General features: G+C 31.1%; 1 protein-coding gene across 1 annotated transcript; it reads right to left on the bottom strand.

The window, feature by feature from the left end:
* Positions 1-11,156: 11,156 nt before the first annotated feature.
* LOC112013960 (vesicle-associated membrane protein 724) lies at positions 11,157-15,786 on the bottom strand. Its single transcript, XM_024046346.2, has 5 exons — positions 15,448-15,786; positions 13,198-13,339; positions 12,976-13,087; positions 11,689-11,751; positions 11,157-11,607 (listed from the first exon to the last, which is right to left on the bottom strand). The coding sequence occupies exons 1-5, from the start codon at positions 15,635-15,637 to the stop codon at positions 11,458-11,460; spliced, it is 657 nt and encodes a 218-aa protein (XP_023902114.1). The 5' UTR covers positions 15,638-15,786; the 3' UTR covers positions 11,157-11,457.
* Between the last annotated feature and the right edge of the window lie 6,850 nt (positions 15,787-22,636).

Genomic DNA, 22,636 nt, shown 5'->3' with positions numbered 1-22,636 from the left:
TCTGAGCCTTGCATTCTCCGCATCCTTCTCTTCGGATGTGAAACAGTCCTCTCCTGGGTATTCGGCCCATTAACTTGGGCCTGACCCCCTTATCCCCCACACAAACCTTTATACTTTTAAAAGGAACAAATTTTATCTATCCCTTTGTCCAATTTTTGTTTAGTTTTTTGGTCCCTTAGATTTAAGGTTGATTCAAATTTTGATCCCTTAAATATAAGAGTGATGCAATTTTGATCTTTTAAATATGAGATGCTTCAACGTTTCGTTAGTAGCACTTGCATAAATAGAAAAGTAGATAAGAGAACTAAATTATTACATTTTAACAATTGAGGGACCAAAACAAAAAAAAAAAAATTTCTAAATTCTAAAATCAAAATCAAACAAATGTCATATTTGAGATATAAAATTTGCAATTTATCCTTACCATTGAATAAAAAGCGCTAAAATTATATTAAATCAACTCTTATAAAAAAGGGTAAAGGTTAGTTCCAGTGCACTAAAGCCAACATAATGCGAACAAGTGGCAAAAATTGGACACAAATTTGTATCGTGTCAGCTCAAGTGCGTTGGAGCTAACCCGTGTCCCATATAAGACATAAACTTACATTTTTCTTTTGAAAAGAACAATATATCTATCATATCCAATCAAGTTTCGCCAATGAGGAAAAATGGGTCCATCCATATCTTGAATGAGGATAAGCAGCCTTGCCATCACATTTGAAAACTACGGCATCCACTATACATACATGACAGTAACAGCAAAGGAGTTTTGCGTAGATAATATAAGAGGTTAATAAGAATATATGCTGGCCATGAATAGGACGTCTCTCTCTCTCTCTCTCTCATATATATGGATTGTGTTAACGGCACCTTAGATACATACATATATATATGGATTGTTTTAATGGTACCATAAGATGCTGTTAACAACATCTTTTTGTTCGTTTTTACTGTTTTATGTCCTTTTTTGCAACTTTATAGGTTGTGAGGTCAGCTACATGTAAAGAGAAGAAAAAAAAAACTGTGAAATCAGTTTTATATATATATATATATATATTTTTTTTTTCAATTTTTTTATTAAATGAGATCCGCATTAGTCCAACCTTAATAAACCCAGTATGATACTTGTTAAGCATGTCACGTTACGCGTTCTTTAGCTGGCAAACAAGCAAAGTCCCATAAGCTAGGACAGTAGTATGCAGTCCCACACTTCCACTTCATTACGGTTTGCTTCTAAAGCAAGAATTTTAAATGTGTCTCTTTTTATATTTAATTAGAAATTTTGATATGGAATTATTAATTAACCGTTTCTAATTTTTTTTGCTAAAAAATATCATATATATTAATAATATGGTTAATTCAATCAATCTAAAGTGTAAAGTAACAATTTGTCAAGTTTAATGGGTTTTACTGACGCATATATTTAGGACATACATTAGTTAATGACATACATTAGTTAACCATTTTAGTAAACTTTATATGGAAACATGAAAATAGACACACACCACAAGCAAAAGATTTTGATTCTTTTTCCCTCCTAGTTCCGTTTTGGCGTCTTCTATGTGCCATTGATTGATTTACTTCTGAATTCTTAGGTTGGCGAAAAATTTTCGAGGATATTGAACCAGCAAAATGCATGAACCTAATCATTTTGACCATTCCATAAATAATGAATGTTACCGAAAAAAATGTGCTTCGAAGTTTTGGAGGAAAGATCGTAGAGCATATTTTACCGGAACCTCAGTACTTTTTTTTTTTTTTTGTGTGGGAAAAGTATACCCTTTATACTTAACACAAAGATCACATGCATTACACACACATGAGGATAAGTCTTATCAACACCTAAGTTTCCAACTGGAGAAAAAATTCCATTAAGAGGATCACCAAAAGAGTTGAGCTGCCCTTTCTCATTCTCATTCATGCATGCCAATACTAACCCATTCCTTCATTGAATGGGCTATAATGCACTTTTCATTGAGTGGTCAGTATTCTTTCAAAAAAATGCAAAGTGAATTTAGATTTTAGACTCACAAAAAGCTCAAGGAGAGAAGGGTATATCCACAAAGGATGGGGCAAGAGCAATCTTTCTTTGTCTTCTCATAAGTTTGATTTTAATCACCAAAGAGCTTTTGTCTTATCAATTAAGCATAAGCATTGAGGTTTTTTCATTGCTCATCTTTTTCCTTTAGAGACTCATGATACATTTCACTTCCTATTACATTGAGATAGTCAAGACAGCAAAGGACTTGGGCAATTTGAAAAGAGTGATCTATACAAGTTTTATTACATAAACTTTATAAGTTGACGTTTCTGAATTTTTAAAGATAAAATTTTAAAAAAATGCTGAAATTTATTTATTATCAATATATATATATATATATATAAAGTAGAGACCTCATATAGGAGAGTATGAAATCCTGCAAAGTAGCATATTCCTTGAGACTCTCTCATTTAAGCTTCCACATCATCAAAGTTTGCATTTATATCAAATTTTTAGTTCATTGAATGTGTTAATGAAGTAAACACACATATTGATTATCTATAGATGTGCACTAATTATATACACACACATATACAATGTGTGTGTGTGTGTGCGCACGCATGCATTTTAAATATNCTAAAGACTATGTCCCCACAAAATTTGGACATATTATTATCACTTGCTTGCTTGCTATTTTTTCTGAAGCAAGTGATGTCGACCCAATTTTTTATAGGACCAAAATCTCCTAATTCGACGGAGTCCAAAACCTCGAAACTGAAAACTCAGTCAATAAATATATTTTTAATTAAACATGCTTTATTAATGAATATCAAGTCATAAATATAAGGTAACATTCAAATTCAAATTCAAATGAAATCTAATCTAATCTAAGATTTATTCAGAGATTAACCAAACAATTTATCCTATCCTTATCTATTATTCAACTCCCAAAAGCAAAAATACAATCTTGAAATGATAAATTTAAATAAAATAAAGGTATGTAACACAAGTCTGAAAACTTTTGCTTCTAAAGCAAGAATTTTAAATGTGTCTCTTTTTATATTTAATTAGAAATTTTGATATGGAATTATTAATTAACCGTTTCTAATTTTTTTTGCTAAAAAATATCATATATATTAATAATATGGTTAATTCAATCAATCTAAAGTGTAAAGTAACAATTTGTCAAGTTTAATGGGTTTTACTGACGCATATATTTAGGACATCATTAGTTAATGACATACATTAGTTAACCATTTTAGTAAACTTTATATGGAAACATGAAAATAGACACACACCACAAGCAAAAGATTTTGATTCTTTTTCCTCCTAGTTCCTTTTGGCGTCTTCTATGTGCCATTGATTGATTTACTTCTGAATTCTTAGGTTGGCGAAAAATTTTCGAGGATATTGAACCAGCAAAATGCATGAACCTAATCATTTTGACCATTCCATAAATAATGAATGTTACCGAAAAAAATGTGCTTCGAAGTTTTGGAGGAAAGATCGTAGAGCATATTTTACCGGAACCTCAGTACTTTTTTTTTTTTTTTGTGTGGGAAAAGTATACCCTTTATACTTAACACAAAGATCACATGCATTACACACACATGAGGATAAGTCTTATCAACACCTAAGTTTCCAACTGGAGAAAAAATTCCATTAAGAGGATCACCAAAAGAGTTGAGCTGCCCTTTCTCATTCTCATTCATGCATGCCAATACTAACCCATTCCTTCATTGAATGGGCTATAATGCACTTTTCATTGAGTGGTCAGTATTCTTTCAAAAAAATGCAAAGTGAATTTAGATTTTAGACTCACAAAAAGCTCAAGGAGAGAAGGGTATATCCACAAAGGATGGGGCAAGAGAATCTTTCTTTGTCTTCTCATAAGTTTGATTTTAATCACCAAAGAGCTTTTGTCTTATCAATTAAGCAAAGCATTGAGGTTTATTTATATGTGCGCACGCATGCATTTTAAATATATATATATATATTTTTTAAATATTTTTTATAAAAAAGCAAAAATCTCATGTGGGAGATTAAGCAATTCTGCCATGTGGTATTTTGTTAAAGTAATTTTTCATTTAACTTTCCACCTCACCTTCTTTACATATTTTGGATTATAATAAAATTCAATTAGTTGGATATTAATATTTCTATTAAGTGTTTATCCTACCATTATCATACTTCAATAACATAAACGTAACATCATAAATTTTCTATGATATTTCGATAAGCCAAATAAAAATTAACATGATATTGCAAAAAATTTATACTAAATCCAATGCATTGATGAAACAAAAACTATGAATAAACAAACAATCAACTTATTAGTTACACCATGTAATAACTAACTTCTAATTTATATGACATTTACTCTATAGTCTAAATTCTCCATCCCCTTAATTTTGTATTACAGTATTAATTAAACAACAGCCTCTTTTTCATATTATTGATTTATAGCAACACTATTTCATGATAATACTTTAAAATATTTTGAATATACTATATATATAATCTTTTCACATAACAGTTTATAGCATTATTTGTGCATTGCGCAAGCCCATTGCTAGTTGTTATTAATGTAGTGGCACAAATCATATTCATTGCTACATCATATAGGTGTTTATAAAGAAATTGGAAATAGATTTTGAATTTTCCATTTGCAAACCTGCTCCAGATAGTTTTTCAATCTTTAAGAATATAAAAGTTGAGTATGGGTTAAAGTTTCACCACAATAATGTTCGTTTTCGTGTACCATGAATCCATGACACATCACTTCATCATTGTCTTTTGACTGATCAAGTCCCCATGCAAGCTCTATCTTGGACTATAGTCACAATAATGGTTATTTTCAAACTAATCCAAAGACAATGCTTCTTCGGTTTTGGAGTGAAAGAAACATCAAGCCGCATCAGTTCGATGCATAAGTCAAGCCAGATTAGTTGAGCGACATTGCTCTTCTGTACTTTCGGTAATTAACAAATGGTTCAGAATTTCTTTGCCATATCGATACGTATATGCCCCAATTGGCTAATCCCTCTAAATTTTCTTTCATGGCCAGATGACTTGGAGGTTATCATTTTTCCTAACAAACAACCGAAAGAGTTGTACCACTTTTCTAGAGCCAATCATGACAACAATTAAGAATTTATAAAGATGGTTCATAGAAACTAGTACTGCTTATAGTCTATTCCAAGCACTCTACCTTACATATTATATTACGTTATTGAATCATATGCCTCAAAGAGTTGAATTTCTACTGCCTGTTGTGTTATGTTTTACGGACCATGCAGCTTTTCCAGCGCCTACCTTAATTTCATGGGACTCAATATATTTAAGACTCTTTGAAAGTATAGTGTGGTAGGCAAGTGATGACTTGTGATGCTTCTCAGTTATAAACTAATTAATAATAGGAGCACGTGTACATTTGCATTCAAATCGTTGTGAACACTTTAAACAACCGAAAGAGTTGTACCACTTTTCTAGAGCCAATCATGACAACAATTAAGAATTTATAAAGATGGTTCATAGAAACTAGTACTGCTTATAGTCTATTCCAAGCACTCTACCTTACATATTATATTACGTTATTGAATCATATGCCTCAAAGAGTTGAATTTCTACTGCCTGTTGTGTTATGTTTTACGGACCATGCAGCTTTTCCAGCGCCTACCTTAATTTCATGGGACTCAATATATTTAAGACTCTTTGAAAGTATAGTGTGGTAGGCAAGTGATGACTTGTGATGCTTCTCAGTTATAAACTAATTAATAATAGGAGCACGTGTACATTTGCATTCAAATCGTTGTGAACACTTGGAGACTATATGGAAAATGACTGCCTGAATATAATATACTTGGATGGAGATGGTAAGGAACTTTAATGGAGAAAGGGTTCATGAACATAAGAAAGAATCTCTATAGTCTTGAAATTTTTTTATGTACTATCCCTTTTATTTAAGGGAAAAGAGTAAAGAAGTTCCTCGTGGCCTATACATAATTATAGCAGCCCCTTAGTCGGTTAGTCCCACTAACTTTAAGGTATTATCAAGTTTGAGTGGTAAACAAATTGAGCCAAATCGAGTATTAAAAGTTCAAATTTGTTCTTTTAAATTTATTTAAGCAGGAGTCTAACTCAAGTTCATTGTCAAACTAGATTACATAGCAAATTCATTTTTTTGTCAAACAAGTTCAGGTACATGTTCACTAGTTGCTTGATTAACCTATTATTTTCCTATATATTAGTAAACATTGCGACTAAAAAATTTATACCTCACAAACATATGTTAATAATTAATAACTAAAACTTAATTGAAATAATATTATTTGAGTCAATTAGATAGAATGATCATTATTTATAAACTTACAAAAATTATATTCATCAATTTTGTATGGTCAAAATTGTTTATATTTTACTGCAAAATTGATTATTTATACTATTAATAAATAGTAAGTAATAGTTTAATAACTTATGAAATTATTTATAAATTTACATAATTCAACCTCAACTTTATATGAGTGTATTTTAAACACATAATGTTATATAGTACTTTAATCAAGTCACATACTAATGAACTAATTCACGCGTACATTATTATGTTTAAACTTAGTTTGTTTAAGCTTGGCTCATTTATTAAATAAACAAACATAAAAAAATAATAATAATAATAAAAATAATAATAATAACTTTTTTTGTCATGAGCTCTTCATTTATAATTTGGTTTATTTACAACCATACATGGCTACATCAAACAATAATAACGTACGACAATAATGTCAAACCAAACTTGCCACCATCAGGGTTTGAGCCTGTAGTTACCAATTTATCTACCCCTCACCAAACTCTATTTAGAAGATCTTTTTATATATGTTGTACTTCTGCTGTGGAAAAGTCATTGAATGTACAATTCCATGTATTTTATAAATTTTTTCCAGAAGCGCATGCTTCACGCCTTCCCTATCCATTTGGGTTAGTTTCATTTTCATAGTTTCGTAAGGAACTTTAAATGGAGAAAGAGTTGAAGTACATAAGAATCTCTGTTGGATATTTTTATAAAAAATATTATATTTATTTTAATACTCATTTATGTGTATCAATTATCTCTTAATATTAGATACGTTGATTGCTAAATTTTGAAATTCAAATATAATTCAAAATTTGAATAGCTTTTGTCAATGGTTTTAATCAGAAAATTTATGAACGTTAACGTGATATTAATACCATAATTACTAGCATATTTGGTTTTATTACAAATATATACTTTCCATTCTAAACATTTTGTATTCAAACATTCTTATTTGAATAAGACATAATAATGTCATATATGGAAGATTTTCAGCACTTAAATGTATAGCTATTGCTGAATTATTTTATATTACCATATATACACAAGTGTTTACTATTTGGTTTAAGGAAAGTCAAAACAAATGGCAATATTTATGTATATTTTGAAATTGTATTAAACGGATTGGCATTTAATCTTTAGCCACTTTATGGGACATTTAATTTCATAGCATCATGCTCCTTTCTTTTTGTTCTCAACCTACAAAAGTTTGGCAAAGACAACCTCTTGAGTCTTGATATCCGGTCTATATTATATTATATAATATATATATATATATAGTTGGGTTCAAGTTACACATAATGTAACTCTAAGTAATTTATATAATATATATATATATATAGTTGGGTTCAAGTTACACATAATGTAACTCTAAGTAATGTTACACCATCCAATAACTTGTTATAAAATTCATATTTTGAAAATCCTACCATTGAATTACATATTCTAAATATTTTTAACATTCATGTCAATTTTCATGTCAATTGGATGTTATTTACTATTCGAACCATGAACTCATCTTTTATACATTATTTTAAACTACAAAAACTTAAATTTAAACAATTAATTGATGACATGACTATTAATTTTTTATCATCTCGAAATTTTGCAAGCATGAAGAATATACAAGGATAATATAATCTAACGGTGGATTTTTCAAAATTCAAATCCAATTAAAAAATATTGAGTGGTGTAATATTGTTTAGAGTTACACCAAGTGTAACTTGAACCTAACCCATATATATATATATATATATAAAGAAAGCTATTGGTTATATATATTAATTTCAATAACTTTATGACCATTTAATTGATATCAAACCCTTTTGATTCTTTGGCTAAGGACAAGTTATAGGTCCGGCTATATATATATATATATATATGTGTGTGTAAAGAAAAAAAATTAAAAAAAGCACACATATTTTTATTTTTGATTTACAAAGTTGCAAACTTTTCAAAAACAATTTTTTATTGTCCTAAACACTGACCATATATTGATTCGTACTACTCACAAAAATATTTTATCTTTTACAAAATTTTCCGGGAAAAGAAAGTACTATAGAGAGCTTATATCCTACGAGCAGTGTAGGCTCGCAAGGATAATCAGCAAAGGTGGTTGGGCTGTTGTATCCTGGGGATAACGTGCAAAAACTATTTGTCTAACTACATCGGATATACCGTAGACGGCACGATTTGTCTCAAGACAGTGAATTGGTCCACGCCTTATCTCCGCCACCACTTTTTGGTCAAATTAAATTGTGTAATTGCCAAGTAAAATTCAAGTATTATCTCTCCTTTATTTCCAACAATCTCTATAGTCTTGAAAAAAAAAATTATCTACTATACCTTTTATTTAAGGGAAAAGAGTAAAGAAGTTCCTCATGGCCTATACATTTACAAAATTATAGTAGCTCCTTAGTCCCTACTAACTTTCAAGTATTATTAAGTTAAAGATGTAAACAAATTGAGTCAAGCCGAGTATTGAAAGTTTAAATTTGTTCCTTTAAAATTATTCAAACAAGAGTTGAACTCAAGTTCATTGCTAAACTAAATTACATATTCAATTCTTTTTGTTTTTGTCAAACAAGCTCAATCACATGTTCACTAATTGCTTGATTCACCTATTCTTTTCCCATAAGTTAGTAAACATTACGACTAAAAAAATTAGCCCTTCACAAACGTACGTTAATAATTACTAACTAAAACTTAATTGAAATGATATTATTTGAGTTAATTAAATAGAATGATCATTATTTATGAACTAAAAAAAATTATATTTATAGATTTTGTATGGTCAAAAATTCTTTATATATATTTTACTGTAAAATGAATTATTTATACTGTAAGTAATAATTTGATAACTTATAAAATTATTTATTAATATATATAATTCAACCTCAATTCTATATGAGTATATTTTAAACATATAATTTTATATATAGTACTTTAATCGAATCACATACTCACAAACTAATTCACAAGCACATTATTTTATTTAAACTTGGTTTGTTTAAGCTTGACTTATTTATTAAATAAACAAACATAAATAAACTTTTTTTTATCATGGGCTATTCATATATAATTTGGTTTATTTACAAACAATAATCATGGATAAAGCAAACTTGCCACCGGCAGGGTTCAAGCCGGTACTTACCAAGTTACCCCTCACCAAATTCTATTTAGAAGAACTATTTATATATGTTGTACTTCTGTTTTGGAAAAGTCATTGCATGTACAATCCCATGGACTTTAGAAATTTTTTCAAGAAGAGCATGCTTCACTAAAGGTCCTTTTGGGATAGTTTCATTTTCATAGTTTGTCAGTTTCATTTAACTTATTTTACTTAAAGTAAATAAATTGGATAAAAGTATATATCTAGAAATATAAAGTTTTAAAATGCTGGATATAATAACTGAATTTTTTGCTCATCCAAACCTGGGTTAAAAAAAGTACTGGATAATGCTACTATTTGAACCCCTATCAATCATCAAATGTTGGACCAGCAATCACAGAAAAGTGAGAGTTGGAATTTGGAATGTCAAAGTAACATGTGCTTTGACACTTTGACATAAAGGATATAGCGTCGGTCCACTTGAAAAGAATTCATAGGCTTACACTTGGGCTCAAATTTGGTCCAACATAAAAACCATGTGGGGCACAAAGTAGTGTAGGGGTGTGAGTTGTTTTGGACCCTAAAAAAAATATTTGTGAAAGCAACTTTTAGAGCAATGGGTCTTTGTTTATTATCATTAGCAATGGAATAATTATTGACATTCCTCTTGACATTCTTCTAGGATTTAATCATTTGGGTAAGCACTATAAGGCCTCAGACAGAAAGAGCAAGCCCTATAGCCATTAAACTCTTGTGTAAAAGCTGTTCGCTTGATGTCTATTTAGAAATAACTTATTTAGTTTTTTGCTAAAAGTACATTTGTACCTTGAAAAAATTTGAAAAAGTAAGAAAAGCAAGAAAATGTAAACTTTTAAAAAGTTGTACATAAAAACAAAAAACAAAAAACTAAACTTATAAGTTGACCACGTGTGCATCTTTTTCTAAAATCAGTCCGGCCATTTTTTTTAAGCTAAAATTACTATCAACTTTATTGTAACATATTTACTAATTGAACTTAAATGTAATTGATTTGACCGCTACATCAACAATACAATAAATAAAAATTTAATTCTTTTTCTTTTGTATTTTAAAGTTGACTCATTAGTTTATAAGATTTATATAACAAAATTAGTAATATTATTTTTGCAATTGAATAGCTTATTTCCTTGCACAAAGTTACCCGAATATTGAAAATAGACATGCCTAGTCAGATGGATTTCACAAACACTTTCCACCAGATTTAGGCACAAGCGCCAACGGGGGCTTGGTTGAGTGGGTAAGGTTCAGACGCTTCGTGCACCACACCTAGATTCGAATCCCACTGTCTGCAGGAGTTCGTTGGTGGGCAAACTTAGGGGGTTTATCCCCCACATAGTTTGGCAGGTGTATACCTTCAGCTGGGAGGCTTGACAGCTAGCTCCCTACTCAGGGGTGTAATATAGTCATAAAAGCCTCTATTTTTGTTTCTCAAAAAAAAAAAAAAATCTCGGGGGTGTAATATAGTCATAAAAGCCTCTATTTTTGTTTCTCAAAAAAAAAAAAAAAAAAAAAATTAGGCACAAGCATTCATTTTTGGTCAAAACAATACTTGCCTACAGCTCCACATGTTCCCCATGAGAGAAAATTCACAGATGGTTTCATAAGTTACGTGTAAGATTGAAGGTAAATCTAATGAAAAAAAAAATCACTAAAATTGTCCAGAATAATAAACAACATATCACAAATACTCGCTATATTAGAATAATAAACAACACATCACTGTATATTTGACAAGACCAACATGACGTAGCTCTCACTCTCTCTCGCTCTCTCTAAAAAATAAAAATAAAAAGAAGTAGAAGAAGACCTGCACCAACTTGCAAATTTCTGGACCATCCTTCTGAACATAATTTTTCTCGTGATTTTGCTGATGTATCCAAGTTACAGAAGATGGTTTCTTTCGCACAAATTGTTAGATCGATGTCTGTAATTTTTTTTTTTTTTTTTTGCATTTCTGTATACTGAAGAAAAGTTCTACTAGTTGGTGCAGTCAAACCCATGGCAAATAGAAAGCCAGATTATCAGAACCAGCAGTAATAAGATTCCAAGAACAACCAACTTGATTTTCATGTTTTGATACCACATCTTCCGTTTAATTTGTGTTGAATGTTTTTTGTATCCTTCGGCCTGAAAATTGCAACAAAGAAAGTTTGTTCAGTACTCAGCATAGGGATAAAGCCACAAGAAAGTCCTGCTCAAATCCATTACCTCGCTACGTAGGTGTTCGGCCTTTTGAGAAATGTTAGTTAGGCGATCCCCTCTACCAATAGCCTGAAAAGCATACATATAAAGTCAAATAACATAAAACGCAACTTCCCTTGCTCGGTTCCTCTGTAATTTAAGTGACCTTCACATCATGCAATTTAAGCAAGCTAGGTTAACGCATGCGAGAGGATATAGCATGGAAAGAAAATACAATAATAGGAATCAAGCCTTTTGAGTTAACATTTGAGTCATCGAATTTGAAAGTTTCACTAAGCAAAACTTTCGTAGTATCAAAGGCAGTCATTTAATCAAGACCATGACATGACAAGTTTAATTTCGTAGAAATCTTAAATGAGTTGAAAAACAATCTCCTAACTTTTCTTATTTAATTTGCTGTGAGATAGAGTTGTTTTCCAAAAAAATTTAGTGGAAAACAATCTCTAAAAATAAGTCATACTTTTTATGTTGACTAAAGATAGTTTTCCTTTGACTTATATTTTCTGATGCTACCAAACACTAGAAAATACAGAAAACTATCTTTACACAAGGGTTTCAACTGAAACAGACAGAGAATTTGTAGAAAAGTCTAAGGTGATTCAATTACTCCACAAAACATCCACTCGACTTTAGACAACACAGTATGCCACCAGAACTGGGTTTTTTATTATTATTTTATTTTGTAGTCCAATTGTTACTATAAATGAGGGTGGAGGGATTTGATATTTGGTTCTCCTCACAAAGGAGACCAAGCAATGCCACTAAATTACGAGTCTCTCATCACTACCAGAACAGTCATTTTACTATAACAAAAGATCACACCCCAAACCAGGTACAAAATTTCCCCAGAAATTGTCCTTTTTTTACTAACAAAAGAATTTTACTGTCTTTATTAACGCCTAAAACCAGGAAAGTAAAGATACTCGATTCTAAAATTGCATTCTTTAGATGGATAGCTTCAATCTGTAAAGTTTCCTCCTGAGTACAATGAAGAGATAACCCATAGGGACATCTAAACCTCCTAGTCCTTTGGATTACATGGAAAGGGCAACATATTTCATTCTGAATCTAAACAGTTCCAGAACCCAACCCCCCACCCCCTCTCCCCTTTTTTCTCTATTCAAAAGAAAAAGAAAAAAAAAATACTGACATCACTTGTTAGAGCAATGCATATAAATAGAATCATGGATGCATATTGTCAAAACAGAATGCATACAACCCTGAAAACAGATTTGAGCACATGCACAGTATTGGGTAAAAGCATCCATATTTTACTCAACATCAATGGTTTACCTCGTCAATATTACCCATCATAATATTTTTAACTTCTACAACTTGAGCCTGCACTTTCAACAACTTCTCAGCATCGTCAGCAATATACTTCATGTGCTCTTTCATTATTGGTCTGAAAATTTAAACTCGTGTTACTTTTACCTCTTAATGTGATTTTTCTAGTCAAATCCATAGACAACAACAAATCATACTTAGGAGTCAGATTTTCATGAATGAACATACCCAAACTCCTTGTTAAGGCTTTTGGCCATAGCTGTATCTGCTTTACCACCACCATATCTTTTCTTAAAGTCTGCCTTCACCCGTTCCAAGAATGCAATAGGTATCTGCTTGCCAACAGATTCTTTGGCAACAACACAGTAAGCTGCAAATTCACACAGTAAGCCACAAATTTAATAATTTAAATTATATAATTTAGAATCAGGGGAGGGGGGTGGTAAAAAATTATTGAAGATAAGAGTATAGCTAGTTTGCATTTGCTCCTGTTAAGAACTGGAAATGATTGTTACATTCTCAACTATTATAACTTAGTAAACAACTCTGCTTAACTTCAATACACTTTGTGCATTAATGTGCTCATAGACAAGATACATTATTGATCATAATTCTTTCTGGCTTCTATCATATAAGAACTGCTTTAAGAATTAAACAAAACATCTGAAATACTGCCACAACTCCTTTGGCCACTTCACAGACATTCAAAAACCTTGAGGACGAAAGAATATTAGCAGTAAATCATAAAGCACAATACAGGATAGGCATATAGATCTGGTAATGGCTCATCCAGCACTGGATACAAACAAGGGCTATATAGTATAATATGTATCTGTGTCCAAAACAGAAACTGCTCTGATGTCGAATTATCTGCGACACATGGCCAAGAATATATACCATGAAAAAAGGGTTAACAATCTGAGTGACATCCAAAACTAAGGGGTCGTTTCGCCGTGATGTGCCCATTATGCGCCCTTGATGTGATGCGTATTATCTTAATGTCACATTAAGGTGTTTGGTTCATTTAATTTTTTCTAACATTACCATAATATAAGATTACAAAATATATCACATCACCTTCTTAAATGGAGTTGATCTTACATTAATTATGGTAAACACCTTAATGTGACAACATGGTAATGCGCATCACATCAATGGCACATCATGGGCACATCACAGATTCACGGCGAACCAAATGCCCTAGTAAGGGAAAAACAAGAAGTTTTTGTTTGGGGGCCAAATTATGATATTGATAGTTTGATGCACTGGTCAAAACAGACTTTTTCTTATAGTTAGGAAAAAAAAACTTAAAGCACATACAAACTTAAAGCACATACATACATACAGTGGTTCATTGAAGAAAAAAAGGAAACAAAGATCATTGTATCTCTCTTTCTCTAAGGCCATTAGTGTCATTTCAACTTTGAAACAATTATGAGAAGCCTCAATTATGACTAGTATCTGGTCTGACTAGGTCAATGTAGGCTATATAAACAATTATAAGAAGCCCTAGTTATAACTAGTGAAAGGATCCATTCACAAGTGCCAAAGGAACTGAATGCCCTCATGCCACAGGCGTTCTCCATGGTATATCTCCTCTAAACATAAATATAAAAAAAAAAAAAACCATTGTACAAGGAATTTCCCACCAGCCAAGCAAAGCTTAGGCTGTAATTTTTTGGTCAAGAAGTCAAAAATTAGAAGCTCAGCTAAGGTCTAAAAGTAAAGGTAGAATTATTTGTTATGTCATTTGTCTGGATTTACCCCCACATCATGATTATTCTCCTGCAAACTTTAACTATTTTCTTTTGATTGCTTTCATCATATAGACACCTCCATGCCCAGCAGCAAGTATCCATCAATTAACCAAACAAACCAAGGTCATACCTAGAGATCAACCCCATTAAACCTCAAAACCTTCTAAAAATGTTCATTGGCAGTTTTAAGTAGCACAATTCTCATGGAAATTTTGAATTCATGTTCATGACCACATGCACCTTAAACCTAAATTCCCATTAAGCATGTACTAAATTACAACTTTACAAGTCTATAACTCTAAAAATAGCATTTTTAAACTCAGGTACCATAAAACAAGTACTTGAACCCACTCAATGCTACAGAACACAACAAATTAACTTACCTTTAGCTGTTGCACACAGAATATCATATGCAAAAAAATAGATTCAAAGAAATCAAGAAAATAACCAAAACCCAGAAAACAAAACTCCATGTTTGATATGCAAAAAAAATTAAACTTTAACAAAAGAACTCAAAGAAAACAAGAAAATAAACAAAACCCAGAAAGCAAAGCTCCATGTGTGAGCGTTTTAGCTTCAAATTAAAGTAAAACCCCACACCAAATCAGCCATTTCAGACCAGATCCAACCACTTTCTCTCATAATTCAACTTCCAGCTCAAACAAAAAACCAGTACAAAACAGAGAGAAATAGTGGGAAAATGGAAGAATGATTAATTTACCATAGCCATCCTCGACGAGAAAGTTAAAAGTGTGGCCGTCACAGTTATAGATGAACTTGCTGTTTGAGGCAAGGACTTTTTGAAGGCACTGAGCTGCAATGGCTGGGAAGTTACCAGTGAACTCGGTGTACTCGGCAAGGATCACAGTGCCTCGGGACACGAAACTGTATATTAACGATTCCTGACTCATTGCGTGTGTCTGGCACTGAGTCAGCTTAGGACAAGGGCGATTGAGGTACAGAGAAAGTTGGTAGAGAGAACTAAACTTGTTCTGGTTTGTACGTTAGGAGCAATAGGAATTTGTAGTTGTAGGATGATAAATATTGGTCTGTTTCTTTGTTGGGAAGAAATATAATTGGCTTAGACTTGGGATTTATAATAAATTAATAATTATTCCTATAGGATTAGCCGATTAGGACATTTTCTTTACAAGGTAAAGATTATTCAACCGGATTGTCTATTTGTGACCATGTCTTAAAAAATACTATTTATAAAAACAAAAACAAAAAATACTAATACTATGTTCTAGAAATCAATTAGGGAATCATTCATATAAAAAAAAATTAACAAAAGATTTTTTTTTTTTTTTTTTTTTTTTTTTTTTTTTTTAAAAAAAAAAAAAAAAAAACCAGCCAACTAGGGAATCATAGGTTTTTTTTTCCTCCCCTTTTAAGGAAAGGGTTTAAACAGGTTTTGAGAAATTTTCTCAAACCCATTATTTAAATCTCAAGTTTATTAAATTAGATCTCTCAATTTATTAAATTATTAAAACAAGTCACATGATTCATTAAATAAGTTAATTGTGTAACCAAAGTTTAAAAGTACACATGAGTAATTTAATGAATTATTGGCACGTAATAGATTAAAGAAATTTTCTCCCAAACTAATTTGGAAGTAAATTCTGTCGTTTTTAATGATTATTTTAAATTAAACCTTTAAATTTAAGACTTCTACTACAAATAAAATCCTATACTTACATTAGGCTGTGTTTGTTTTGGTGGTAAATGATTTCAGGAAATCATTTACCACCTGACCTCACTGTTTGGAAGACAAGGAAAATAAAATTTTTCGAAAAATATGCTTCTGTTGACCGAAATTTACGCCTTTGACCCGGAAATGGTTTGAAGTGAAAATTTTCACTTCAAACCATTTCCGGGGTCACGCGCAAAAGAGAGAGCCAGAGAAAAAGAAAGAAGAGACCACGACCATCCGAGGAAGAAGAGACCAGAGTTCCACGCCGAGAAACCCAGAGCTCACCTCGCCGAGAAACACCATTCCACCACTCAACGGTGCGTCCGATCCACATCCAGACCGAGAAACCCAGAGCTCACCGTGCCTCCGATCCACATCCCAATCCGATCGCCACGCAAAGAGAGAGCCCAGATCGCCACGAACCCATCGTCGATCGCCACCCCAGTCGATCGTCGATTGTCGATCGCCAGTGCGACTCGCGAACCCACGACTCGAAAACCCAGAACCCATGACTCGCGAACCCACGACTCGTCGATCGGCGATGCGACTCGCGAACCCACGACTCGTTGATCGCCGATGCGACTCGCGAACCCAGAACCCACGATCTGACCGGATTTGATTTTTTTTTTCTTTGGTTTTGTATCTATTTTGATCGCCGGAGTTTGCTGTGATCTTAAAATTTTTTGTAATAAATTTTGATCGCCGGAGTATGATGTGATTTTGAAATTTTTTGTAATAAAATTTGATTGGATGCTGAGAAAAATGCTGAGAAAATGTGAAAAATGTGTAGGAAAATAGCATTTTCAGAACAAAACCAAACACATGAAAATATTTTCCACAACAATTTTCATTATACAACCAAACACTTAAAAATATTTTCCTTTTCCGGAAAATAATATTTCCGAAAAATAGACTATTTTCCGGAAAATATTTTAAAGAACCAAACACAGCCTTAGTTTCAAATCGTATCAATTTAAACCTCAATCAAATTTGAAAAATCAAGCCTAAAATACTCCTATTGTATATTAATACAAAGTTAAAAGTTTGGAGTTTGATTAACACTAAAAAAGCTATAACGTTTACTTTGTAATAAGGTTAAATTTGAAACTTTTGATATTGGACTTTATCTTTGGATTTTGCTAATAGATACCCTAAGGGCATTCATTTAGAAAATACTTTTCAGAAATTTTTATGAAAAAGGAAAAAAGTAACTGATTTTTTTAATATTTTTATATTCCTCATAAAAATGGTATCAAAACTTCTTAAAATTGTTAATTAACAAATGCCCTAAGTGCACCCATTAATCAGACTCTTAATTTTAAACTATTCAATAAATGGAAAATTTTTGCTCCAAACATTATGTGCATTGTACATGACAGGGATATATGTCATTTTCTTATTGGGGATTGAAGTCTAAGGCTCTTAACATGTTTATAACCAAACTTTGTACTTCATAAATTATAGAGTTTAAAAGGTAATTAATTTTTTTTTTTTTTAACTTCACAAAGACACAAACTTCATATAGTTTTTGTCAAAAACCTTGTAAGTCAATGGTGTTTTCCAATCTTTCTCGTAAGGAGAATTTAAATTTGAATCCTTCCATTGCTACTTGTATCATGTATTATAATAAAAAATAATAATAATCATCAAATAACAATTCCTATGGCACTTAGGTTAATTGTTTTGGCTTAAAATGAGAGTTTATTCACCACCAATTTATAAGGAAAAAATACTAATAACGATTCCTATGACACTTAGGTGTGTGTAAAAATATATATATATTATTTTTAAACAATTTTTTTGGGATACAACTAAACTTTTGCATAACTGATTTTTTAAATAAAATAAATTAATCTAAATACATTCTTAATTATAAGAACAACTTTCAATACAATTATTTTAATTATAAACGTAACAAATCTGAAAACGATCAGTTATCTAATTATCCGTTTTGATATATATTTTTTCAAAATTTCATGTATCCTTTGAGCTCCACAAGCAGGGAAATTGGGGAAAAAATATATGAATATGTGAACAATCAAATTTAAAAAATTGGGTAAAATGCCAAGTCTATTAAATATTATACGATTATGTCTTTGTGCTTAGTTGTTTGTTTGACACAACATTTGTTAAAAAAAAAAAAAATCACATAGCTTTTCAGAATTGTTATATTTTCCAAAAAAAAAAATGATTGATTGTAATATATTTTGTAAACTTCCAACATTACCTAAAAAAAGGAAATTATAACTGATAGAAATGAAAATTATATGAAGTGTTGAGTGAAAGTTATATGTATATTATTGTTCTGTTGTGTTGAGTATATAGATGAAACAAGATTGAGGTCCTAACAAACTTAGGTGTACTGACGTACGTGTTTCACAAAGTATATACATTTATAAGTAGGAGTAGACAACCTACCCATTACATATTGGTTAATCAATAAAACTTAATTATAATTTATAACTCTTGTTAGAACTTTTATTTTTTTAATCTATGAGAGAAAAAAAATAATTCCAAAAAACAATTGAATCCAAATGGATATGCTCATTTTATTGGGAAAGATAGGAAATTGTGGTTTGGAGTACTTAAAAGGGCATTTCGGCAAAAGATTATAGGGGTTCCATGAGTATCCCTATATATGTGTTTGAAATGCTTCCAAGTCCATACGAGTACATGTAATACACGAAAAAAATAAAAATAAAAATAAAACATAATATGTGACTGGCCTTTAATTTTTTTTTTTTTTAAAGGAAAAACAAGTGAAAATCTGAATGATAAAATTTTCAAAACTAAATGGTCACGCAACATTCTCGCCATGATTAAGGATAAATAAGAAAGGAAATTAAGTAATTAGGGTGGAGGGACCGGACTGATATAGTTTGCGGCGCTCTAGGGAAAGAGGAGGAACTATAAGAGAGCAACGGGAAAGCATAAATAAATAAATTTGGGTTTGAGGGTTGTGGGGTGTGTGCTTAATACTACCTGCTAAGCTCTATATTGGGCATATACTAGATAAATCTGAACTTTATAAACAATTGCAAATAACCTCATTTGTGACTAGATCAATTATTTTGGGCATAAAATAATGTACATATAATTGGACATAAAAAGGGAACACAAAGCTTGGCCAAAGAGTGAGAGGAAAAAAAAAAACAAGCAAAATAAAAACACTCTATAATACCACATAGCAAAACTTCAATGTTCAAATTCCAAAAAACTTCAATGTTCATCAACAAAAAAGAGGCCAATGCACTTTCTCCCTAATTTAGCAAGCCCCAAAGTGATTTTTATTCACTTTGCAATACTCTCCAAGTGCCAATTTTCTCTCTCTTATCAATCTCTTCAAATCTTCCATCTTCCTCATTTCTCTTATAGTTTCTCACTACAAGTAATTTGGTATATATTTAATTCTTGTATTTTCTTTCTACTGTACATCACCATTATGGATTGTGCATTTATTTCAACAAAGAGGGACTAATGGATGGTTCCTTTTTTCATCAATGTATGCAACTATGATGAGTTTCTCTCCCTTTCTATTTTACCCTCCTCTTTGTTGTTAAATATTTTTAAATGATAATGCTAAATACGTTTATTGGCTTGGATTTTTTTTTGCTGAATATAAAGAATAGAAGTTAATTGTTAATGCTAAAGTGCTTATAAGGTAAGGGTGGGAGGCGCCTCTTCCCGATGTGGGATTGAACAAATTCATGAGGGTGGCATCGGCTCCTCAACCCATTCCCAAAGCAAACAATACCTGATTGGGGAAATATTCGTTCCTCCCACACTAAATAAAGAATGTGTTTTTTTTTTTCGTAATTGACACACACTATGGTACACTCTTCCTTAGGCCAAGTGCCTATAAGGCAATGGTGGGAGGTGTCTCTTCCCGATGTGGAATTGAACAAATTCGTGAGGGTGGCATCAACTCCTTGGCCCATTCCCAAAACGAACAATACCTGATTGGGGAAAAATTCGTTCCTCCTACACTAAATAAAGAATGTGTTTTTTTTTTTTTTTTTTTTCGTAATTGTTAAAGAGTTTGCAAAATAAAGAATAGAAGTTAAATAATTATATAATTTAGTATTATATTATTCATCTTTTATTTGTTTTTTTCTTGTAATATAATATAAAATAAAATTATATTTTACCTTTATTTAGTATTCTTCTTATTTTTGGGAGAAATGCTCAGAAAGAAATAGAGGAAACATTCTCTCCCAGCCAATGCCATAGTGCCATTCCATTTTTTTTTTCTTACTAAGTTTCAAAATGACAAAAATCTCTTTTCAGTTCCAAGCAAACTTTAAAAATCCTCCGCAAGTCCACAACACAAGTCCGTAGATAATTCTGCTTGATGAAACTTCCAAAGTCCACACGCTACAAAGAAAACATCAACCTTGTCAATTGGTGTATTTAAAAAAATAAATAATTAATTAAAAAAGAGTAATTTACACTAACCTTCTTCCTTGAAATTTCACAAAATAAGTAAATAACACTTTCCCTAAACAATTCAAAATGGCACTCCCACCTTGGAGGTTTATATATATATATATATATATATTAGTTGTTGTTGGTTTTATAAATGTACTAAATAAAGTCTTATTTAGTACATTTATAAAACCAACAACAACTAATATATATATATATATATTACTCTTGCATCATTACTCTCCTAATAGAACATTTCATTAAATGGGAGCGCCTGTTGTGAGAGAAGCTGAACTTATCTGTTGTATTTATGAAATTTCAAGGTGAGAGTGTCATTAGAAACGTTTGGATGAGCGATATTAATGAAACTTTAAGGTGTAAAAAAAATAAAAAAATAAAAAAAATATATGGGGATTGATTGCAACTTCAAGTCCGTAAATCAATCTCTACGCGGTACCACCTTTTTTACGGAAATTCGAATCTTCTTAATGGAAAGATGGGCATGCGTGTCCAAATTGCATACTTCCACATATTGGGATTCTACGCGGGGTTTAATTAATCAACCTTATATTATATAAAGATATAGCAGAGAAAAATAATAGTAAATGAATCCAAGTGGAATTATTATACTGTATTAATTAAACGAGTAATTATTTTGAAGAAATTTTTTTAATTCAATCCTTCAAAGGAGCGTCCATTTGCCAACATCAGGTGCTCATTAGATTAATGTGGAAACATTAAAAGATTATTAATGGACACAATATATTGAATGGGTCAAAAGTAGCCGGGACTGCAGCGTGGTGTCTCCTTCATGCCAATTAAAAACAAAACAAAAGTCTCCTTTATGCCTTTTACTTTCCTTCTTTTTTTTTTTCTTTTTTTTTGGAGCAAAATTTTCTATTCTGTTTAGTAATATTAAAGGATTTTTATTTATTTTGGTGACTAACGAAGAAAACAACACGTATTTGAATTTTTTAGAGTTTTTAGGATAACTCAATACATTTCAAAAGTTTCTCCCAAAAAAAAAAAAAAATACGTTTCAAAATGTATAGATGAGATTTTGTCTTAACATCATCATTTAACCAAACATTGACTAACATTATTTTATTTTATTTAAATTATTAATTACACGACAAAATTTAACTTACTTATTTCAAACAAAATTTTAAAAAGTTAAAAAAAAAATTTGGGAACTTGCCTAAAAAATTTAAAGAAACATACCAATTTTGTATTTCTTTTTCTTTTCAGAAGACACGCTTCTAATGGGCCAAAAGCCTTATAGCTAAATTAACATCTCTTCATGCACAAAGTACTTGGGGATTTAGGGGAGAAAGAATTTGAGTTGCAAAATTAGCAGCATAACAATGGTACATAGGTATATATGTGGCAATAATTAATACATCTAACACAAAAAAAAAATATATATATATATATACATAATTAAATTTTGATTATGGTAGTAGTAGGTTAATGGACATAATAGTAACCCGCTCTTTAAAGTCCTGAACTAAAGCTCAAGAGATGAAATTAAATTTTTAGTAATTAATTAGAATATATCTAAAAGTCAACGATGCAAATTAGAGTTATCACCAAATCAATCCCCAAAATAGCATTGTCACTATCTAGAACCTGTTAACAACACATTCCACCCCTTTATAGGTGAGCTCTAATTTGGGGATAATTATTGGGTACTCTTGGAGTACCATAAATGCGTATTACCCCCTCTCACATAACTGTGGGTCTCACTAATTAAATTTATAATGGGACCCACAATTCATGTGAGAGGAAGAAG

Source organism: Quercus suber, unplaced genomic scaffold (genome assembly GCF_002906115.3).
Source record: "Quercus suber isolate HL8 unplaced genomic scaffold, Cork oak 2.0 scaffold_232, whole genome shotgun sequence".
In the NCBI taxonomy this organism is placed as follows: domain Eukaryota; kingdom Viridiplantae; phylum Streptophyta; class Magnoliopsida; order Fagales; family Fagaceae; genus Quercus; species Quercus suber.
Note: the sequence above shows the minus strand (reverse complement) of the source record. Positions and strands in the feature narration are given on the sequence as shown.